Consider the following 18,161-nt stretch of genomic DNA (forward strand, 5'->3'; position numbering starts at 1 on the left):
CTATCTCTTCATCTCTAAATCTTTGTCTTCCTGTTGACTGGTAAAGTACCCATCTTTGTCCTTCCTTAAACGCAATCAATTTTTATCACTGTCTCACTGCCTCCTATAATCCGCCCCCCCCCCCCCCTTTTTTTTTTTGGTGCCTTGCCTCTTTCAAAACTTGTAAGGCGTTCCACTGTAAATATCCCCCATTTGCGTATGTGTGAATTTTCTGTCGTAGGAGAAACAAAGTAATAGCTCAAACAAAACAGCTGCTGCAGGCTGCTAGCGTGTCTTTTGACAATTACTCCACTTGCACCTAGCTTCCCTGCACAGATTCATTAAAACTTTACTTTTGCCTAATGGAAATGCATCATGGATTAGTTCAATGGAACCTGATTTTCCCTGTAAAGTGACTTTGCCATGGTCTCGTCTCTGTACCTTTTGTGCGTAAGTAGTCCTGTTTTGAGGATGCTTGTCACTGTTTAAAGGCTCCATAATCCTCATGGTTGTTGTTTTTTCTCTCCCTTGTTTTCCTGAAGCCTTGCATATAAGATGAATTATTCAGCATTGTAATGGGTCTATATTTGTCGTTGTTTATCTTGCCTCAGTGCCCCTGCCACCCTCACCACTGCCCCACCAGCCTCCCTCTCCCAGCCTTGGCTTTTCTATCTGTCTGGCAAGCAGAGCAGCTCTACCCGCAGAGGATGCTCCACTTTAATGAATGAAGTGAAGTCATTTTGCAAGGCTCTTAATGGCACATAAAGCCCCGCTGCTAGGCTTGATTAATCAGGGAAAGTGTTTGGCTGTCACACACAGGGCTGTCCTCAGCAGGGGCAGCAGTTTGATCATTGCACTCTCTTTTATGCTGGGGTCCCTCTCTGTTCTTGCCAAACTTGTGAGGGGCCCAAGCTGCCAACACTTCTCATCCACAGGTGGCGTGTCTCTCATGGTGGGCTTTTGGAGGCTTGATTGCTGGGTTCAAGATGGCTTGGCTTCAATGTAGCCTGGGCTTGATGACACTGATAATGCTGATCATCTCCCGTCTGAGTCAAAGACAAGGAGTCTGTGGTTTGTGATGTTCTCGTGGTCTGCATCTCTGTGGTGAGGGGCGATGCCATGAAAGCACAGTGCAGTCGGCTCGCAAGGGTACAAGAAAAACCATTGTAAACAACAGTGTAATTGTCTTTATGTAAACGCTAAAAGCAGCACAACTAAACTGATTATTATTGCATATTCATCTTCATTGGTCTATATGCCCTCCAATAAGAAATGGTACTACAAAAATGTCAAACTTTCATACCCATATATTGGATTTTTAGCAACTCTCAAATATTAGTATTAGTTTCAGCCTCAAAAATTTCACATTAATGAGGATCTACAAAGACACCATCTGCACTTTCATGTACCCACCTACCTGGTTTGTAATGATGGCAGACGCTGAACAAGGCTGGTGCAGGTTGTTCTTTGTAATTCAACTTAATGTGGCTTAGGTTTGAACAAGGAAACTGCCTTTGAATTTTTGGTTACTGTCGTCAATATGTGTGTTGCAGCACATATGCGGTAAACTGAGATGTAGGAAAAAGAAAGGCCTGGAAGTGACATGACATTTTCCAAACAAGCTGCATTAGTAAAGACAAAAAAGTAGCTCATTACTCACACTAAATAATACTAAATGAGATGTCTGATTAATGGCATGACAAAAATAGACGGGAACTCAGTAGAGCTCATTTCTCTGCTCGGGCCAAATATCATCTGTGATGTATTGTCATAGGTCTATTGTTTTTACATCACAAGCCATACATTATTCATTAAGAAATTAAGGAAATTTGTGAAAAATGTGATGTATTGTTAAGGAGAGATTGCTGTGAAATTTGAATCGGTTCCTTTCTGACCTGTACCTCATTCCTCCACCAAGTTAGGTGAGAACTTTTTGTGAAATCCTGCTGAAAAACCAACAAACAAGTGAATACACTTAGTAGAGCACATACCTCTGCCAAATCCAATGTCAAACAACATACACCAGACTTTGGTGGAAAAAAAATTCAGATTCACAGAAGATTATTTGAATCAGTCCTGAAATGTAATGGGTTCCTCTCTGGCCCATGGCCCATCCCTCTGCCAAATTCAGTGTAAATAAGCTTTGTGCTTTTAGTGAAGACAAACAAACAAACAAACAAACAGACAACGGTAAAAACAAAACCTCTGCGGCAGAAGTAATGAAAGCAAAACACTGAACATGATGCTAGAACTAAACATTAAGGGTTTTTACCAAACTGGATTTTCCCGCAGGCCTAATTTATTGTAATGTGGCAGTGAATTTTCGTCTATGGGAAATTTAAAGGAGTGACTCTATTCCTCTATTTCTCCTCATTGCTTTATTATTCTGTAAAGTATTCCATTGTTTTGGACATATACTGCTTCAAAGGCACTATAGCTCTCTGTAGATACTTCACAGTGTCACTTTAACTAACGTCATGCTCTGCTGTGAACACAAAGCAGAGATTTAAGACCATAATTTAATCTTTTGTAATAGTTAAGCAGGAGATAATTGCAATATTTCAACTTTTTGACTATGACTTGCTACAATCGAGGATTACTCTTCCATTGCTTTTACCTCTCCCACAGACTTCATTGAAATTCTTTTAGAAGAATATAGGATTTTCAGTGCATACTCTGAAGCATTTACTGTTTTCTGTATGTTATGTTTTCACGACAGCATGCAGTCATTTCATTTTTCTCTCACAGATAGTTAGCAGTCGAGTCTAGTTTCAGCCCGACTGTTTTTGTTGCTGATTTTGTGTTAATTTTCCAAAGGAGGTCACAGCAGGGAGCTCGGCTGACTGAGACACCGCTTGCACAAATAATCCTCACCAGTGGAATATGAAAGTTTACAGATCTCACCAGTGTTTATTTGAGGGCTCACCCCGCACCTCCCCACACCCATCACCTCCACCCTACCCATCTGCCTTTTTCTGTCTCTAATCCCCGTTCTTCACTCTCTCCTCTCCTCACCAGAACGTTTCATCCCTTTCTGTTACGCTCCTGTCACCCCATCCTACTTTTTCATATTTTCAGTTTTTTTTTTTTTTCTATCTATGTTGGAAATGGAAAAGTGAATGTGGCTTAGGGTGGTTTGTTTGTTCTTATTTTTCCATCATTTATTTGTCTTTTGTGATATTGGATCGAGCTAGTTTGTCAGATTTAACCAAAACAGGAGAATACATTTTGTCTTCATACTATTGCTCATTTCAGAAAGTCTCGTTAGAGTGCATGTCCCTGAACACGTGCCAACCTGCATTTGACACATACGACATGACATACCATGACAGAAGACATGGTATAGGCTTCCTGTTTAACACTGTCCAGAGTTAGATTTTGTTTCTCCATTGTCCTGTATAGGCCACTTACAATGCATTAATTTCACGGTATTATCAAAATCATTTAACATTTGATCATTAATTAGCAACTTGCTGGTGAATTGGGCATTTAACATCTGAGGGGCCAGATATTTCCCTCAAGAGGGAGTAGAGCTGAAAGGAGTTGAATGCTAATATTCATCCATGTTTAATTATGTTAATAAGACTCCGTTTGCTAACATGTTTAAGATGAATATATCAATATTCTGTGCTTTTAGTTTCTTTCACCGACTGACCCAAAAAAAAAAAGAAAGTATGCATATTTAAAGCCCAGGACTGATCTATTTTAAAGTCAATAAAATGAAATAAAATAAAGCTCTTCATAGTTTACAGCCTGTGATCATTACGTGCAGAGTTCACAAAGGAGACAACATGTCCTCCATTGACCACGCCACCACTAAATACTGTTTCAGACAGGGAATGTATTCATTGCTCTTTGTGGCTAGAGCTGATTTCCTGCTGCTTCCCACACCCAATTCCAGAATTTAATTTAGGCAAAGGAGGCAATTTTATGATGAGAATGTGAGAATCTAGTTTATGTACTTCATTTCTACTGCAGTGGATAATTTCATGGAGTTTTGGCCCACGCCATTTTTTCCTGTGGTATAAGTTAAAGGCTGTGGTGTAAGGAATACAATGCACTGATCTATTACAATTATGAACTATGAAATTTCTGAAGAGATGGCTTGTTCATCATTGATGATCACATGTTTTACTGGCAAGATTTGACCTCTCTTTTCAGATTTAATTAGATTCCTGCATAAAATGTGTGTCATTAGGCCGCTTCAGCGTTGGAGCCAGCCTTGTAAATATGTCAATTAGCATGTCGATTCAGATCAGAAGTATAATCACTTTTCCATTTCGTCTTTAACAAGAGTGAAATAATCTGGAGCTAATCTTATACAGGAAAATCCAACCTCTGAAGCTTTTGTCTGTTGTGATCGGAGGCTCTGCCAGACTTTGATTGCCATGGCAGTAAAATTGATTAGCAGTGATCTAGTGATCTCTATTAAATGCTGATCTTGTGAAAATGGGCCCTGCCTTTGTTTTAGGCTGAGGTTGTGATTGAGCTGCACAAGGCTCTCCTTTTCCTGCTTCTCCTCTGCCTATGTAGTTCAATAACAAGACAACGCAGGAGCTGGTCACTGTTTCTGCCTGCCACCTTCATCAAACTTGGCTCACTCTCTGACTGTTCAAGCGCGCTGGCTGTCTGGTGTGGTGCAGATTTACAGAAGCAGGGTCAGCTTCAAATTTGAATTTAATTGAATGTTACTCACAGAAGACCAAACCACTCAAATTTGAAGGAGAAAAGGGTCAGGTGAGGATCTTAAAGTTACCCTCCCTGCCCCACCATCTCCACCTCTGCCCACTTACCACTCACACAAAGCACACACATACACACACACACACACACACACACACACACACACAATTTAACGTACAGGGTGAGGAAGCAAAGCGGGAACTACATGATCTGTTCAATCATACTGGTTGCAGTTTTGATTAATTTGAAGTGGTTGTTATTTACAATACAAATTGCCAGGGCATACAGGCTGGAAATAAAAAAATGGCTCACAATTTTCTGGTGTATGTCGGACAGCAAGTCAAGGGCAAACACCTGAAGAGCTTTAATGTGAATGACGTGTGTGGTGTCAAAAACATTATAAATGCATTGGCTGCTGCACTTTGAGCACTTCTTACTCAAATGCAAGTGCAGAGATTATTTAAAATGAGTTTAATTCATGACAATAGTCTTTTTTTAATGCTTTTCAATTGAATGTGTAAAATTTTGAGGATTTTTAACCTTGAACAGTCACCTCATCCACTAATCCTCAACTCTTATCTCTTGCTTAGTATTTTGACTGTCAGTCAGATGAGTTTCACATAGTTGGAAGCTTTTTATCAGCAGGAGACACGGCTGAACAAGCGGTAACCAAACAATGAGAGAGCTGTGTGATGGGGTTTAGTTTTTTCCAAGCCCATAGGTTGTCTTTGAAGAAATTAGTAGTTTTGAGTTAAAGTTCAACTGATACACTGAATGCTAACAAAGTGCCCTTCGTCTGCTGCTTTACTGTCTGCTTATCAGCCCTATTTCAACTCTACTACTGTCGGTGAGTGTCAGAGAGAGTGAGAGAGAGAGAGATGAATGTTTTAAGTGCGATTTATGTGTGTATTTTTGCAAGCGTAGGTGCATTTAACTGTTATGTTTAAGGTCAGGAGCATTCTTTTTTCCTTCCCATTCATCTCTCCTTCAAAACATGCATTATATTCACCTCTGATAGCCCCTAATGCTTCTCTTTCTTTCATTCAATCACTTTTCCCCCCACGGCTGTCATCAGCCCACCTTTTTAGGGATTTCTCACTTTCTTCAACCCTTGCACTACTTTGGCCAGAGCTCACATCTAAAAGCTCCTGCAAATCAATCATAGGTCAAACATTTCAGTCTGCACAAGCAGGGCTGTGGTTGTATGGTAAATTGTGTGGTACTACATAGTCAGCGGGATCCAGGCCAATGCATGCTGTTAGGGCAAGTATTAATTTCTTTATTTGTTCCCAAATTCACATACCACAAATTTGTTCCTGGAGCTCATCTCTCTGAATATTTTCAATACAGGAACATGAAATCTTTCAGTGATAGTTAATAGTCCTCTAACAACAAGGCTGCGGCTGGTGTGAGGTTCAGAAGGGAGCTGACAAATTTAAACAGGTTGACAGGAAAGCAATGCAGAGCAAAGTGACTAAGCAAGTTTGTTTCTCGAAGTATTCAGTTGTACAGATCCTGAAAAAGGGCTATCTTTTATTCATGCTCAGTTGTCGAGGTGTCAAGAGTTTTGTCAAACCTCTCATTGTTCCGTTAACCTTGTCCCTGTGAAACGTTCTGTCTCTTTCTCTTTGGTTAAACATTACTACCAGGCCATGGCAGGGTGGAGGGGATGGAGGGATGGAAAGGGAGAGAAGGATCAAGAGGAAAAGGTTCACTTCATCCTTCCATCATTAAACAAACATGGCTTCTTACCAAAGAGATGGCAAGAGGAAAGCCAGAAAGCCTTTCTGAGAAAGGCGAAGCGAAGTAGAGGTAGATGAGATGACTAACTGTGATGAAGAAGAGAGATGGAAATGGAGGAGAGGGATGACCGGGAGTTGGGGGTTTGGTCAGAGGGGTGGACAACCTTTGTGCAAAGCTGAAGGGTGTGCAGTCCATCATCTTCAGACAGGTAGACAGGGCCGTCTGGGGAGTCTGGACGGGCTAGAGCAGACTGGTAGCACCTTTCAGCAGGGTTTCTGTGACCATCTTTCACGCCTGACAAGGTGTAATCATCAACATGTTTTGACAAACACACACAGACACACTGAGCATCAGGTTAAAGCCTCCACTGTGTCACGCTTCAACTATAGTTTGTTCAATATACGCCACATATGTATGCCAATTTTTCAATTAACAAACGCCTTTTGTAAATAAGTAAAGATTTTTCCAAGTATATATACTGAATGTGCATCCAGCTACAACTTGGTTATATTTAACACAAAACCATGTTAACTGTGTGTCTTCTGTTTTTGAGCACCTCATGAATCCCATCAATTAACCACCACCCTGGTCGATACAGATTTTCAGGGGAAATGTGACGCTCAGACACAGCTTTAGGCCGACATGCTCATTGTCTGCTCAGATCCTTGAGAAACTTTTCATTATTTACAGCCCAGTACAATAACTATATGTAATTACACCGAACTCCTCTCTAAATCTACAGGGGGCCATTTGTGGAGTCAGTGTGATCCACTATTGATCTCTCGTGGATCAGTGTTTATTTTGTACTCATAGACCAACGGATCATCAGCTCCTCTCCCTCTCGTCTCTCAGTTGATGTTAGTACCAGCTCACACAGACACACTGGGAGGAGAATTGATTAACAAATCAAGCCTGTAATTAATTCTTGCTGCGATCAAAGCCATGGGAGGACATCTGTGGAGAGCCCCAGGCCCGAGGGCGAGGTGTTTCACAGCTTAGTCCCACCAAGAACTCTCCTATCACCGCGTTGTTCGCTTTTCAAACAGGTGGGCTTGAGGTGAAGCACAGCACTGACTGAATTTCAGATGTCTTAAAAGGTTGCTTGTTGCTTGTTGTTTGGCATTCAAGAGATGACTAGAGGTGCTTAGCTTCGGTGCATGTGATGCCGTTACACATCACAGCATCCCAGAGCTGCTTGTATCCAGAAAGTGGGAGAAGATCTTTTTTAGAATCGATTAATCTTAAATATTGAGTAGGAAGTATAATTGTCATAAAACAGTTGTTTTCTGGCCCAAAAGTCTTCCAAAAAAAAAAAAAAAAAAAGTTGACGTCTGGAGTATGCAAGATGAATGTGGGAATCTAAATCGCTTCATATTTGATATTTTCATATTCCACAACTGCGGCCTATCGGATTGTACATTTCTGTATCTCTCTTTTTTTATATGTTTTTCACCTAACATCTGGATCTTAATGGACGCACTAACCCACTTCCTCCCACTGTCTTTATTTTTCTGTGCAGGTTAGCTCTTTATGTTTACGAGTACCTGCTACATGTAGGAGCACAGAAGTCAGCACAGACCTTTCTCTCAGAGGTAAGTGTATCTGTCTGCTGTATGTCTGTCTGTCTCTCAGAGAGCATAGGCCGTGTACTCTGTGCGCAGTCTGAAGGATGATCTGACCCTCATGTAATGTCCAGTAAGTGTAGCAGCTAATTGAATCAGCCTTGGCCTCACAGTGTAGAGCCAACAGGTAAGTAGCAGCAAACGGGCCCCTTAGTGTTGCATTTAGTGGGAATTGAACAGAAGCATTGAGGGTCACAATGTTCAGGCTGGAGTTCACATCTCTCGGGCCCTTTTCTTTTATTCACCTACTTTTCCTCCTTGCAATCTTTCCACACTCTTCTTTCCGTCCTTCAGATGATTTCTTAACTTAAATCCCACAGAGGTAAAAAGGTGACAGGGTGAAAATGGGGTCAGCTCCTTCACCTTAAATGAGCATGAATTACAATGTTGAAGACATTGGTTAGAGGCTTGTTGTACATCAGCCAGAGGAGGAAGAGGAGAACAAAGAAAGACGAGGGTGGGGAGGTGGAAAAGGTTACATCATCAGCTGGCACCAATTCTCATCACTTAGTATGTGTGCGCGCACACATACACACACACACCTCTCTGTCTCTCTGACACCCTTTCCTCTCTGCCATACTATTTGCTCTCTCTTCCGCAGATGTGAGAGATGAAAAGGATAGGCGGTGTCATGTTCATGTGTGGGAACGCATTAACTAAGAGAGCAACAAGTATAAACAGAGCTGCTTGTATACAATACACAATTGCACACACACATACTGGGCAAACATTAGAGCATAATGCAGCTCTTGCTGGAATAGTGGGGTGGAGCGGACGCAGGGCTGTAAAGGCCTGTTATCCACTCTTTATCATCCACATCTGTTTACAGTGGATCCTCAGGCTCAGGAAGAAAGAGCCCAGAAAGACGAGTCACGAATCAGGCGTAAACGGGAATACCAAGGCGCAGGCAGCTCAGGCAGCTCAGGAGAGCAGGCAACAAGAACTTGTCAAACTAAACTGATGGCTCAAACAATGATAGCCTAAATACACTTAAGACCTTGGCAGCATAGACAAAGAGACACAAGGATGCCGGGGACCTATATAAAAAAAAAAATGGTATTAGCTCTCTTTCAACCCCTATGAGGGGTGCGTGCTCGGAAAGCACGGCTTCTAGCTAATTTCAATCCTCAGTGCAATGAGCGCAACCTCTGCAACACATCTGTCAATAATCATGCTAAAGAGATTTCACTGTAGCATGGTGAAGGTAAATGAATGAACCTCCCAGGATTGCAGACCACAAGAAGACAGGATATGTGGGTGCAGTTAGAGCTATTTTTTCTTTTTTGACGCTTTCCAGATGAAAAGGGGGATAAAAGAGGACGCTCAAAAGTGTCCTGACCTGAACTGTCTGCGATTGTGTTTGAAGTGAGCTCCAGCCAATTAATTGTGAGAAATGAGGGATGTCATGCCCATTCCCCATCTTTTGTGCCAGCTGAGCAATGATGAGGGAGGAGAATAAATCTTTGTCATGGTGTATACAGAAATTGCTAGCTGCCTATAATGTTTCAAGTTCACGGATGTCTTCACTAGAAGTGATGAGTTCGTGTGAAAGCATGTGGGATAAACAAAAAGAGGCAGTTCCTGATTCCCCCCACCAAAAAAGAAAGAAAGAAAAAAAAAACAACAACTTCAAAGCAGACATTCTTTCTAAAAGTCACTGTGTCTGATCTGCAGTTGAGGTCAAGACGGTCTGATTGAAAGGGCTGTGATTCAGTTTTTCCTGTTATTTTAGCACTTGTTCACACTGCCAGCAGAATAAGTTGGTTACAACCATAACCTCCTTTTATTTCTCCATGAAACATTTCAATAAGGGAAATTGAAAAAGATGAACATGAGAACATTTGAAATTTAAGAGCAACAGAGAGGAGAGGCAGACTAAACAATACCATCACAGTCTGATAGTAATAGTCTGACTGCTGCCCACAGCTGCTGCTCAGACCGTGACACAACGTGCAAACATAAATTGCCCCCACTGTAGGTGATGTCAGCACTCGCGTGAGTCACTGACCTTGACCAAGGTGTTAAGCCGTCATATTGTGTAAAGAGAAAGTGCTTGTCATGTGGTCAACCAGTGTCTGGACTCAATAGTTACTGCTGCTGTGCCTCAAGGTATTTCACTTCCAATACTGCAAAAGAAGAGATACATAAGTTTGATCATGGATTCTTTCTGCCTTAAAGTTTAATTGAAAACAGGATCGAGGTGCTGCTCTTAAAACATTCAAGACAAATGTATAATCTGCTCCAGTACGTAATGCCACATTGCAGGTCATAAGTATGCATATACATGCATACATACATATATATATAATCTGTATTTTGAGTTTTGGTTTCAAAGAATAAGAAAGAAACAAACTAGAACAGGTGTGATTTGAAACCCATGTTTCAACTTGAAGAGAGACAGACAAGCTATCTAAGAAAAAATGAAAATCACTTTTTAATTTCACAGAGCGATAATCTGACAGAAAATGCAAAAATAGGACAGAGGATACCTGGCAGCCTGGCGACTAGTAAAGAGTGAAACAGAGCAATAGGGGTGTGTGTGTGTGTGTGTGTATGTGTATGTGTATGTGTATGTGTATGTGTGTGTGTGTGTGTGTGTGTGTGTGTTGTACAGAGGGCTGCTGGAATCCTCAGGCTGGTACATGTCTCTGACCTCAGCACCTCCTGACTCAGGGAACACACATATCGTTACACGTACTTGTGAATAGACAGGCTTTCAGGCACACACTCATCCACTTATGAATCCATGGCATCGGAATCGTAATATAATTACATAAATGTGTTCTAGGAATTCCCTTGCAACCTCTTCAATCTCGTAAAGCAGGTAATTCAGATGTCAGACATGTTTTAATACGCAATATGCTTCTGAAGCTTCTCATGCGCTCTCTCTTTCTCTCTCCTCATCTGTTCGTAGATCCGATGGGAGAAGAACATCACATTAGGAGAACCTCCAGGGTTCCTCCACTCATGGTGGTGGTGAGTGTCTTTGTGTCATGGTGTGTTGTGTAATCATTCAGTTTCGTCTTCACGCAGTGTTTCATCTCTGACATTAATGAACAAAGTGATCACCGTCCTTCCTTCTCTTTCCTGTTTATATTTGTCATCATCTCATTTATTGTTCCCACAAGCACAAATCGTCACTTGCTAAAACACCTAAAGTCATCTATTGCAATATTGATAATAGAATCATACTTATTATCTTGATGCAAGATTACACTGCCATAAAAATGGACTATTAGCTTTATCTGTCACGCCTCAGTGTTTCCCTTTTGTCATAATTCTCCTCTGCAACTGTTTGTTATAGTGTTTTCTGGGACCTGTACTGTGCAGCTCCAGAGAGAAGAGACACGTGTGAACACTCCAGTGAGGCCAAGGCCTTTCATGACTACGTGAGTTTGCCCTGTAGTAGTTTTCTTGGCTCCTTCTTGAGCAGTGCCACTTTCTGAGAGATATATATTCAGGAAGCCACTGTGTTTAATGTTTAATAGGTAGATATGACATTATGAGAACATTAATGACATCCCGTGATGAAATGGTATTTTATCCGCTGCCACTGGTATTGATGAAAACTGATATTTGAAATCCTAAAAATTGCTAGTGTAAATAATACACGTGATGATGCATGATTAGAGGCGTTGTGGATCTCTCTCTTATCAGTTAGTCTGTTTGCACATCCATTCAGGGTAATTTTTTGTTTGGTATGCTTGTGTGCAGCTATGGTTAGAGACTACCTCCACCTGCCCACTTTCATATTCAGGCAAATGCATTTGGAATTAAAAAGGCTTCAACAGACATTAAGAAAGGTTAAAGTTTCTTTAATTCCTTTGGCTGTTTTAAATGTCTAGTGAAAATTGGATAGCATAACAGCCCTGTTTGCACGTCATTCTTGTGTTGTTGTGGCTTTTGAGACGGTGTCGTTTTGTTACTAAGTCTGACGATAAGAATGCAATGTTATGAAAAGCAGCAAGGCCGGTTGGAAGTAAAACTGGAGAGGTCAGTAAGTGTGACCTCTGTGGATTAGTGGTGCAGTTGTTGGCGCTGTTGCCTCACAGCAATAGATTTCTGGGTTTGATTCCTGGGCTTGGGGCTTTTCTTTCTGGAGTTTGCATGTTATGCCTGTGTGGGTTTCCTCTGGCTGCTCTTGTGTCTGTGTGATGCCCTGTGTTAACCCTGTGTGTAACCCTAACCCTAACCCCTCTACTCATCTAATGCCATGCTCGTCAGTTCAGCTTTTGTCCCCGCTGCAAACCTTTAACAATGAAAGGATTTGATAATCAAGTTAAGTTAACAAGTTAATTATTTTTACATTCATATTATATCTTTTTCTCTATATATTCATGCATTTATATATCTTGAAATGATTTATTTAATAATGCATGTTGGGGTCTACATAGTATTAAGGTCATCTGGGATAAAAGATTAGGAATTAGTTAGAGAAGGTAATGAAATCATTCGAGCAACCACTCATCGTTAAAAAAAAGGTGTCACAGTAACACCTCATTCACAATGTCTCTGTCAACCTCCGACGCTGCTGTGGTTTGTTTGTATTAAATCATTTGACACATTATAGCTTCCCACCGGCTTACTGCTTCTCTGCTGGTTTGTGATTGCAATAGTTTGTCTGGAGCCGCTAGAAAATAACAAGGATTCAGAGATGATATCAAAAGAACGGTAATGTAGTTTTGGTGCAGATTTAGACCTTAAAGCGAGGATTATAAGCATTTATCACTCTTTTACATGTAATCCCATAATGAGATGGTTGTGATATGGCTGTAACTTTTCTTTACATCCTAGCAAAATGTTTTAATCTTGTTGTGAATCTTTTATCTCAAGTGGTGTTTAAATGAATGCTTGTTGTGACGCTTGACGCGTATGATACAGAAGTTGAGAGAACGTACAGCTTAGCCTATCACTTCCATGCTCATGTTCACACTCACACACACACGTGCACATTAAGCCAACAGTTGCCTGTGTGGTGGAAACAGTCTTTTATTGTTGTATTTTCTCAGTGTGTCTCCATTTTACTGCTGTAATTCCTCACATTCAGGGATAAGTTGATTCATGCGCCATCCAGTGACTGGAATACAAGGACTGATGCCAGAGTGCGCAACGCTTTAGATTAACTGGTGAGGGAGATACTGGAAGTGCAGCTCTCCTCTCGATAAGTGACAAGGTGAAGTGGATTTGGGAAGGCAGGTTGGGTTGATGGGGGTTCCTCTCTTTTCTGCTTTTTAGATTGTTGTTTTCCTGCTGTAGCCTGAAAGTCTGACTCATCAGATTTGTCTGTACTGTGTTTTATTGAGATGTATTGTTAGAGGAGCACAGGTCAGGTGTTTCTGCCTATCCTAGCAGGATCTTCTGTCCTCTTTTCTCACCCCATCCCTGCATTTCTCTTACTCTTACTTTTCAGCCTGCAGTCCTACAGAACTGTGGGGTCTTCTCTTTTATCCCCCTGCCACAGTGTTCGGGTGTGTATCTACGTGTGCATACGCAGGTGATGCTGCTGATGCTGGCGATGATGATCAGGGTGATGAATAGGCACTTCGCGGACGAGGCAGTTATATGGGATGATGTCATCTTGGCTCAGAGGAAGGGAGCTGGAGGGCAGCACAACCTCAGACCTGGGAGGCAGACACAGAGGAGTGGAGAAGGATGTGGGAAACAAGGGAATGCAGAAATGGATATAGAAAGAGGGACGCAGTCAACAGCAGGACAGACTCTTATATTAAACGATTTGTCTGAAACACATCTCAACAACAAATACACAAATAAACTCACGTATAAGCATCGCGTTTAATTGTTCCAAAGGTGACAACAACAGTATCTTCTTCCCTCTTATCTTATCAGAATCAATTCAATTCAGAAATCAATTCAAATGTATCTTAACATCATTAGCGGAGGCCATCAGCAGTGTTTTATTCTTACATTTCCTGCAGGAATGTAATCAGAGAATTATAATTAGACCAATTGTAATTAGACCAAGGTCACTTTCAATCAACTGCTGCAACGTAGCGATGCTTCACAGATCCAATCGGACGTACTACCCACATACCTGCCACTCAATTACGAAAAGGCGAGGGGACAACTTTGTGGTAGACTTGCTTGGAAAAAGTAGCTTGCCTTAATTTGAGGCTGCTGCCTCTCTCTCAGTATCCTGACTTTGAGACTGATGGAGATTTTAATCAGACAGTTTGATGGTAATTATTTTCAGATAGCTAATTACTGAGTGAAGTCCTAATTAATGATGGCAAGATGTAGGAGCTCGTTCACATGATCTTTGTCTCCCTTTTCCCTTTGATAATTGATGGGATTGTGACGAGGTTTTTGGCTCAATTTGCACGATTATCCCAGTTTATGCTGCCTGCCGAAGATGTGTTTGGCATATATCTGCTTTTCTATTAAGACTAATAACATGCATGATGTTTTGCGTGTGGTTGTGCGCTTTGGATGCCCATTGTATCACTCGGTTTGATCATCTGAGAATGGTCTTCAAGGGCATTAATATAGTAATCTAATGTTGAAAAAAAGACTGATGAACAAAGTGAGATGCAATGCTATCGATTTCCATCCTCAGACAGAGCTTTTCAGGCATCAGAAAGGCCGTTTACAGTTCTGTTAAGTGCTTTGTAAATTGTGTTCTCGATACTAAATGAGCAGTTTCCATTTGCGAGAGTCCATGAAGTCATACAGGCAAGTTATTTTTAAATTCTTCTGCCTGACCTGGAAATGGCCTATTTCAGACGAAAGTCAGTTGCGGTTTCATTCCTGTCTTTTACAAATAAGATGGCAAACATTCAAACCACCGCAAACCACATTCATTTCTGGCTGTTCCTGACAGAATTTGTAAAGGAATTAAAATGTGTTCGTTGTGCAAATATATATTTGATAATTTGAGACGAACATGGTCGTAATTGCGCATTTTGAATTAATTTGTGTTCCGAAAATAGAGCAGATTTTGTACCGAGTGCAAAATTCTTGTCCCAACTAATTCCTGTGATCTTTTTACAAAATATGAGCAAATGAAAAGGAAGAGAGGAAGAATCAACAGCATTAAACTGCGTGAAGACACAATATCCAGCATATTAGCATCATTTAATGTGCTACCTAATGGCATTTAGACCCTTTAAAATGTTTGCTGCACTGAAAAATGGTCCATTTAATTGAAACACAAATGTCTTCAAAAATATTGTGTTAAGTGCATCGGTGCGTGATGTTCAAAATTCCCTCATTGAATTATTGCAAGTTGTGGAAGCGACCGTTTATATCAAGCCAGAGAGGCACACAGAGCTGACGAGGTAGAAAATTTTGGGGAGTTTGGGAGAAGTGAGGCAAAAATATGCACAAATAAATAAATAAGAACTCCACAGAGATCGATACCTGATTCCCAATTTGGAGAGATTATCTGTGTCCACCAGTTGTACTGGTCGTACTGTGCAGCCTGCAGATAAGAATATGCTTTTAAACCGAAGCAAGTCCTCACTTAAAGTCATTTTTCTTTTTTAAAGTGCCTGTTGTGACTGAAAATATGCTGTGAACAGAAATGCTTTTGGTGGTTATGGAAGACTTCTGTCATAACTTGAACATGTACAGTTACCATTATCACACTATAATTGGGTTTTTAGCCCCACATGATTCTGAAAGAGGAAAATCCAACTGCTGTTAGGTTACCCGTGAAGCCTCAAAGTTCAGCCAGAATGAGGATTCAATTTGAGAACCTGCAGATAGAAAGACAGACAGACAGATACACAGAGCAGCTGGTGAGCTTTTTTCTTTATTTTTTTTTTTTATCAGAAAACCTCAAAGAAAATTTCTGAATTTCACGAAATTCTCAAATGATTTCAACTCAGCTTCAGCTCACTTCCTTAGTTTCACATTGAAAACAAATCAAAAAAACAAAAATCTTAAATAGAATACTTATTCAATTGGTACACACAAAAGTATTTTAAGTGAAAAGTGGATAGTCACAAATTACTAATACACTCAAGTGAAATCAGATCTTCCAGGTTTTGTGTAATTGGTGCATTTGGAACTTTTCTTTTTGTACTCTTAGGAAAAAAGGCAGTTTTTCCATCCATTCTTCGATGGGGGTTGGTTCTACTTTAAGCCATTTTCTTGTGATAGTTTTTTTTAACTGGCTGCCAATAGTACACAAAGCAATTTTTTATTATTCTTGTTCCAATTGTGAATGTCAATATCTATACATAGATTTATAGTTGAAGGTAATATTCATCCCTGAATGTGTATACTTTAATGTGAGTTGCACTAAGCTGAGAAGAAAATAAACAAAAGGAAAGTGGTACAAAATATTACAATATTTAACAAATACAAATTTACAATGATGCACAACGACGAAACCAGTTAGCAATTTAACATTTCTGCTCTACTTCTGACATATCTCATGTTATGACCATAGTCTGTCTTATCTGTTTAATACTCTCATGAAGCCCCTCAGACTTTTCTTCAGGCAGCTTCCCATTTCAGGACCCATTGTTTTAAGATTTTAAACATTTTGTACGTACATTGGGAATGACAGCTAGTGCCACTGCTCTCCGCTGACTGCGTGGCCAAAGCTAATAAACAAAGAGAGTGACAGAAGGAGGAAGTGGAGAGTGAGCAGCAAAAATAAAATGCACTGTAGATAGTCAGCAGTATTTCAGGCAAGTATTATAGCACAGGGAGTCTGGTATCATTGTGTGGCATCACAGTGTGAGATAGCAGGCACACAGCAGTTAGAGGGAAGGAAGAGATCAAGAGGCAGTGCCAAGAGCAACCCCCCTTTGATAAAAATGCTCCGTCTTACTTTGCCAGATCTTGCATTCATACTCTCTCTCTGTGTTGTATGGGAATGATTCCACACCGCTCAATTTAACAACAGTACACACATTCTGTCCTTATTAAGGACATGCACATTTGTAAAAATGGAACAAGACACGATGCACGGCTTTCTTCGAGTGCATCCTGATGCACTCTGTGTTTAATATCTGTGGAAACATGAGTACACACATCATATGCTGTGCTGCTGCCTGTGTGAGGACAGGAAGGTGTGGTGACCATGGGGTTTAACTGAAAACGGCTCCGGTCTGCAGTGAGAACATGTAGCATGCACTGTACATGCGAGTTGCACAAAAGGACACTCATTCACTCACTTGACAAAGGGCATGCTTTTTTTTTTTTTTTTTTTTTCATATTCCTTTACAGTTAGAGTTTTACTCATGAGTCTTTACCCCTGATTCGCCCGTGTTGCTCTCTGTAACCTCAGTAACCTCAGTAACACACAACAGCTGCTAGAAAGTCAAACAGTGCAAAGAAAGAAATTCATGATGATATAAAAAATAGTAGGCATAGTGACATGAAATTTACTGATCACATTTATGCTCCCCAGAGAATGGATAACTTTTTATTTCATTCTGCTGTTAGGTGTCTGTTTTCTGCATAAGACTGTTTAATTATTATCCCATAATCTAACAGGTTTAACCAAAAATTTTTAGTTTTTCCAGTCCTTTCACACATAATCACTAAATTGAAAGATTTCTTGTACTTTTGTAAATAAACTAATCCCACCGTGAGCCACAGTCCAACTTTATTGTAGCCATGTGATTGACAATGGAGCTCTCTTACCCCTGGAGCTGTTTTCTCAGGCGTAGCTGCCTCCTAATAAACTCAGCGGATACGAATCCCAATGAAACTTTTCTAAACTGAGCCAAACAATCTATAACTTGTTTTTACAGTCCTTTCTTACATGTTGTTACAATTATTACCAGCTGCATTAAATCTTTTGAAGATAATTTCTCCTTTTACTGGAACAAATTATTTACTGATTAGCAGTTAGTTCCGTACACTATTTCAATTTATCTTCCCTCAGGCTTGCAATATTTGAATATTACTCTTATTTTTTTTTAGGAAATCCAAGGTATGCTGCAAACTGTGCCACATTTTTTTTGTAAAAACAACGGCAAATTCAGCCATTCCTGACTGCAATAATTACAAAAAAAGAAAAAAGTAACTCAGATCCTGTTGGGCAGGATGCTTTGTTGGTCAGCGGGGAGGAAAGAAAACCTCATTTGTGTCCAGCACCTGTGAGTACGTTTCTGTGTGTGCATGCGTGTGAAGAGACAGCAAAAGAGGACAGAGACA

General features: G+C 40.5%; 1 protein-coding gene across 1 annotated transcript in view; it reads left to right on the forward strand.

Moving 5' to 3' along the window:
• Positions 1–18,161, forward strand: part of LOC115048711 (single-stranded DNA-binding protein 2) — a 47,766-nt gene that overhangs the window by 12,719 nt on the left and 16,886 nt on the right. The window contains exons 2-4 of the mRNA XM_029510412.1: positions 7,925–7,997; positions 10,942–11,003; positions 11,332–11,416. Coding sequence (XP_029366272.1) covers positions 7,925–7,997; positions 10,942–11,003; positions 11,332–11,416 — 220 coding nt within the window. The remainder of the gene's footprint in view (positions 1–7,924; positions 7,998–10,941; positions 11,004–11,331; positions 11,417–18,161) is intronic.

Source organism: Echeneis naucrates, chromosome 9, assembly GCF_900963305.1.
Source record: "Echeneis naucrates chromosome 9, fEcheNa1.1, whole genome shotgun sequence".
Lineage (NCBI taxonomy): Eukaryota > Metazoa > Chordata > Actinopteri > Carangiformes > Echeneidae > Echeneis > Echeneis naucrates.